The 6,000-nt window shown below is 36.2% G+C and overlaps 1 protein-coding gene across 2 annotated transcripts in view; it reads right to left on the bottom strand.

The window, feature by feature from the left end:
• Positions 1-6,000, bottom strand: part of TRIO (trio Rho guanine nucleotide exchange factor) — a 242,151-nt gene that overhangs the window by 145,559 nt on the left and 90,592 nt on the right. For both annotated transcript variants that reach the window (XM_057390375.1, XM_057390374.1), the window contains exon 8: positions 3,596-3,727. In XM_057390375.1, coding sequence (XP_057246358.1) covers positions 3,596-3,727 — 132 coding nt within the window. The remainder of the gene's footprint in view (positions 1-3,595; positions 3,728-6,000) is intronic.

Below are 6,000 nucleotides of genomic sequence, written 5' to 3'. Positions count from 1 at the left end.
TACACCTAAAATTAAGCATTTGTCCACAATTATCCTTCCAAAGYAATCTCTCTCTTCATTTGCTATAAAGGTGAACAGGGAGGTTACTTTCTGTAGGTTAATATTAATTTAAACTAACAGATATAAAACTTWGTACATGATTCAATCTGACACGTTTTACAACTTCTAAATTATTTCTGGTAAGCCAAGGACAAACTGCTGTTATGGCAAACTTGAGTCTCATTAAATCCCTTAAACCCTTTCTATGCAGCACAGAAAGATACTGTAAAATGTATTTAACTACTGATACTGACAGAAAACATTAGTAATTTCTAATAGTTGTCTTCTCTGATTTAGACCACAGCAGAAATATTCAGATTTACTTTGCATGCTAATTAAAAAGCAATAATCCTCTCTTATCTGGTCACTATTGACTTTTACTGTTAAAAGCACTTTTCATTGGCATTTACTCAGTTACTTTTAGAATGAAGCTCAGAGAACTGTTACAATTCAGTATCATTCAGCTACCTGTACAGAACTTTTCTATCAGCTCATCTAGCAGGCAAGGAAAAAATAATCCAAAACATACAACTTGAGTATAAACAATAGTCTGAATCCATCAAATCAACACCATGTCAGAAACAGCAAGTTTGTCCAGGCCTTCCCCCAGTGGCTATTTTCAACAACTTTTTACTAAGTCTGGGCACACTTTAAATTAGTAATTCAGACAGAATTAATTAGTTAGTCAAACAGACCCAAGTGAAAATTCTTTTCAAATAATTAGATTACAAGGGGGTTTATTTCTCAGTTTCAGTTCAAGCTCTTTCATTTCAGTAGTGAGTATCAACACAGGGAACAAAGTTCACTTCTGAAAGGAGCTCCTGTAAAGTCAAGTCAGTAGAAAAATGTCGATAGCACAGYTATGATACCTTTTTTCTTTTCTGTATGCAAAAGTATTATCTTGTGAGTCCTTCAAATATTTCAAGAMAATGGACATCAATTATGTATTCAGAGTCCATAAAATCTAGGTGAAAAAAACAACTGTCGCAGCCTCTTGATCCAATTAGTTTATTAGCTTTATAAACAAATGACTGCACAGATTTTCCCTTTGAGTTAATACATTAAAATTTTCTTCCTTCCTATTGCATGACTATCTTAAGATTTAAGTGAGATGTATAACTATTTACATATAACTTCATTTAWGGCACATATATTGGATTTTCAGGCACACCAATTATCTCAGCTCATAAGCTAGTAAGTTGCTTTACTGGTAATATGAATTAATTGCTTTCAGTAAAATCAGACTGTCTAGTCTTAAAAGCATTTACTTTCTTAAAATTACTGTCTTCTACTTTGCAACCAAGTTGTGTTGTCAAGACATCACAATCTAAAATGAATGACAGTGTTGTGATTCCCAGTGTTCCTCTCTCTCTTCCCTCACTGTTCATTCATCACAAMGTGAAAGGAGCTGCATACTGTAATAGCAATGAAGTCATACATCCAATAATGATAAGCACTGGTGCTGTAATATCCTGACACAGAAAGACGCCTCCATCAATCTTCAAAACGGAATGCATGTTTGAAAAATGCAAAACAAAACCTTCTGCCCAGAGGAGGAACACAACCTGTACACACACATGCAGTTATTATTTCTGTACCAATTCTGGTTGCTGAAGACAAAGCTGATTTTTTTACCAAATGGGGAAAAGTAATGACCAGAAATCAGAAGAAAGGTACTTAATGCTCCTTTTTTCCTTCAAGCAGTACCAGTGAGGATTTTGTTAAAATAACTAGCTACCCCAAAGTCAAAAGCTACAGCTTTGAAACATTAAATAAATTTTCAAGGTATTTGCCAAAGCAATCCTATAATCTACCCATCTAATTCATTTTCTTTATGCATCACCAGTAAGCAAGCAGTATTTAACATGCTAATCCACAATACTTATTTACACTTTACAGCAGGCTCATCCAGTCACATCCCTGACAAAAAAAAGAACCCATAGAAAACCAACTCAAACCAAACAGAACCAAGAAGAAAAAAATCCACTATATCAACCTCAGCACTTTATAATCATTATTCTACAGAGATCTAGTCTTCCTACTCCTTGTTGCACTCTCATGAAGCATGTACCCCAGACTGCCTCTAATCACATAAATCTGTTACGAATGTGCTGTCTCCATCCCTTGCTTTAAAAAGGGACCTCTCAATGATGAAAGTTTATAATGAAAAGACACCTTACAAAACATACTTTCAAAAGTCAAACTGAGTTAAAACAGTTATGTGCAGTAAAATCACAAGTATTATCAAGTGTGATAGTATGCCATTAGATCAGRTGACAGAGCAGGGTGGCAAAGACCAAGAGTAAGGATATCAATGTGTATTTTACACAGAACAAGAATTCATGAACTCTGGACATATGACTCATGGTCATAAAGTTTATGCAGGCCCTAAGGCGGCAGGTATTAAAAAAAAGTTTTGATATACTAACAATAAGACAGATCATTAGCACTAATCTTGCCGTCCTTTACAGCTAAATAAAATGTGACCAGACTTAGGATTCAGCTACCTATAATAAAGCTGGTTCATCAGAAAGTAGTTTTAAATTTAATGTAATGCATAAATCAAAACCATTAATTCAAACCTACATGACCTCCCTTTAATGACAGGTGCAAGCTGTGGCCTAAGCTATCCCGTGTTCCTTTTTAGCATGATTTAACCAAACACATAGTTTTATGAGCACAAAAGCTACTGCATTTAATCCAGAATAACGTCAGTCCAACTGAACAGTAAAAAGTTTTACCCCACAATAAGMACAACCCTGGCAGGAGAAAGAAAGGCAAGCAGGAAAGGCAGAAAATACCTGTTAGCTAATAATAGCAAAGTGAATGCTCATTTGATTTCAGCTAAGTAAAGCACAAAAGAAAACTCAAAATTTGAAAGGAAAAAAAAAAAAGTTAAGTCATCACTTTCTAGGCCACCTGCAGAATAAACATTTTAACCTAAATTGTAAATACAACTATTAGAAATACTGACAAATACTATGATTCCAGTGTGTGTGCTGAGTTCAAGATTAGAGCAGCAGTACAGGATATGCTAATCTTACAAATGCTGACTACGTAGGCATGCTAGCTCATTTAAGTGTCTTTGAGGTTGATGAAATTAAGTGCATTACCTTCTGGCTTCTCAAGTGACATCCTTTGATGGTTAAGCCTTTTTTGTGAGGCAATTTCACAGATGGATTTTCAAAACACACCTAGAGCAATCCATGCCAACACAGACCTTCCCAAAGAACGCCCAGCTAACTTCCATACAAGTAAATGTTTAAACAATAYTACACTGCTATTAAAAGGCAGTAATATGCAAATTGAAACATACTTAGTATACTCCAATGGTTGGTTGTACCACACATGGTTAAATCTCACATTTTAATTTCTTTCTGAAGATTAAGGGGAATAACACTTCACTTTTAAAACAACAGTAGCAAAATRCAGCATAAAAAATTTAAATAGAAGCTCAGCACTTGAGTTTCCAACTAACTCCCAGTGCAACAAGTGATATCGATTCATGACCCAAACTCAACATAATTTTATCTAAGGAAACAAACAGGACACTCACTTCAGAGTAAGCCAAAGTAATATGCTCATATATCCCTTGATGATGATGGATAGCATCTTCTAAATCTTGCAGTTCTGATGGAAGCTCCACCTCACCACAGGCTTTACACCATGAGTCCACATTGCTCATGTACTGCAACAGAGAACAAACATTCAGCTTGATTTTGAAAGTTCTASCKTAAAGTGCACACATGATGGTAATAYCCAAAAGGACRTTCACCTGTGATACACACTCTGAAAAGACTACTTTTAAGTGAGAAATCTTTACAGTATTTCACTCTGAAATAACCAAAACGTTATACCAGAACAGACAGAAATATTCACGTCAGAATATACTAGTGCCTTTAGGTATCTGAAACTCCTTCAGCTGTTTGGAGACAGGCAGGCAGTTAGCTATACATTGACAGTCTTCAGAATCAATTTAACTGTTGGCAATATTGATGCATCAAGTTTACTCTTGCTCCTTTTCTTGACTTTGCAGCTAGGAAAAAGCTTCCTTCATCCTGTACCTACCATTTCAGAAACACAAAAGCCAAATAAAGTCTTCTTTACACAAGGAGGTAAAACACTCAACAACTTTCAAGTCCAGACCATYRGTTTTTATCCATCAGCTCKCKGTGCAGATACTCAYGGTATCATGAGGTTTATCACTCTTTTTAACCTTCAGAGAAAACCACGTTCCTTTGCACATGCACACAAAGAATTACTGGTGAACCATTCACTGAAACACTCCATAGCTGTCTTTTGCTGGAAAGGGGTTATCAAGGAGGCAAAGCAGTGTCAGGGCATAGCGAATTCACACCTCAGTCCCCAAAGAACTAACTTCTACATGCAGAGAAGCACTAAATCCATTTGGCAAGCTACTACAGCAGCAAGCGTGTAAGGGATTTACAACTTAAGCAGAGGTCTCTTAGGACTGGCACTGAACTTTGAGCACACAGCTATGTCAGCAGAGCTGCTCGAGTCAAGCCTTTCMGGGGAAATTGAGGATACTGCAACAGAAATCTCTTCTGCAGACAATTTACCTCTGAAGTTTAAGCTGTCTTGACAGACAAGAAACTGCCATCACAGCTATATGCATAGCAGAAGTTCTGCCAACTTACTTTTCACAGCTAGGGGGCATGGATTTTATACCCCTGTCATGTTAGGAAAGAGGAAAAAAGAACCTGTTTTTCTAGCAGTTTTCATAGTTGTTAAACCTAGTACAGCCAAGCACACGAACTCTGTAAATWTCCTCTATTCATGCCAAATTTAAGATTCAAAAGTTATGAGACCAAGCCATTTGTCTCATCATACATATTCTATTTCTTGAAGCACATGTAGTGTTTGAGGAAAAAGGAATCAAAGATCACTTCTGGTACTCTGCTATTGTTTGATAGCTGAGAAGAAGGGTGATAGGGTATTTTGCTCCAAAATACTTATTTAATTCTCATTAAGGGCCAGTTTAAAATATCTCTAATTAGAGATMTGTTAAGCACTAAACATGAAGCTCCATGTGCACCAGTGAGCAGGCTCTGATAGCTGGTGCAATCTTCACAGKGTCTGACAGCAGGCAGCGACACTTACCTGTCACTGGCAAGAAAACACATGCATTCAAGAACGGTGTGTTTTTTCTTGGACTGCTTACTTTTTCATCTTTTTATGTAGGTCACCAGTCTCTAAAGGGGTCATTCCTCACATTCCAAACCCTCTTTCCTTGAACTCACTCTCCACTGCTAATGAAMCAGCTAATATATCACAGGCAGGTATCTTACAAAGCAACTAGGGCAATCCATCGCAGCTAATCATAAAATTACATAAACTGCAGAAGGAGCAATTAAAAGTAAATTAATCCCAGTAGATGCTGCACTATTTTCTCTCATTCTTATCTTTCCTCCTGTTTACACCTATAATTAGTGGTAAGGAAGGTAACACAGAAATTTACTACAGTTGTCCAGCACATAATAACACAAAATTTATTCTCCTGTCTTCTGATGAGCATAATTTATTATTTTTTTAATGAAAAAATGACAGTATTTCAGTCAGGGTCTATGCAYCTGTTCACACTTCATTCATCTCTCTCCTCCATGTATGGCTGAAATGTAAACCCAAATGAACCAAATAATGAGAAAAGCACCAATATTGACAAGGTACTGACTGCACTATGCCTATCAAATGCTTCAAGCTGACTGATGACTTTTCTACCAGAAAACAATCCCTTCATCTCATTTTTATGTAGTCTTTCTGTAAAACCTGCTAAAAGTACTTATTATAGGGGCATCACTTTATGTAATTTACCTTTAATGTCTAAGGACATTAAACCAATGTCACCACTAACATAAGGAAAAGCAATGTGTATTTGCATCTTAATACATACACATTTCTAATGTCTAGATATTTATCAAGTTAAATATATATGTAGCAGAA

This window comes from Malurus melanocephalus, unplaced genomic scaffold, assembly GCF_030028575.1.
Source record: "Malurus melanocephalus ecotype Western Australia unplaced genomic scaffold, MMel_1.1 scaffold_25, whole genome shotgun sequence".
NCBI classification, from domain to species: Eukaryota; Metazoa; Chordata; class Aves; order Passeriformes; family Maluridae; genus Malurus; species Malurus melanocephalus.
Note: the sequence above shows the minus strand (reverse complement) of the source record. Positions and strands in the feature narration are given on the sequence as shown.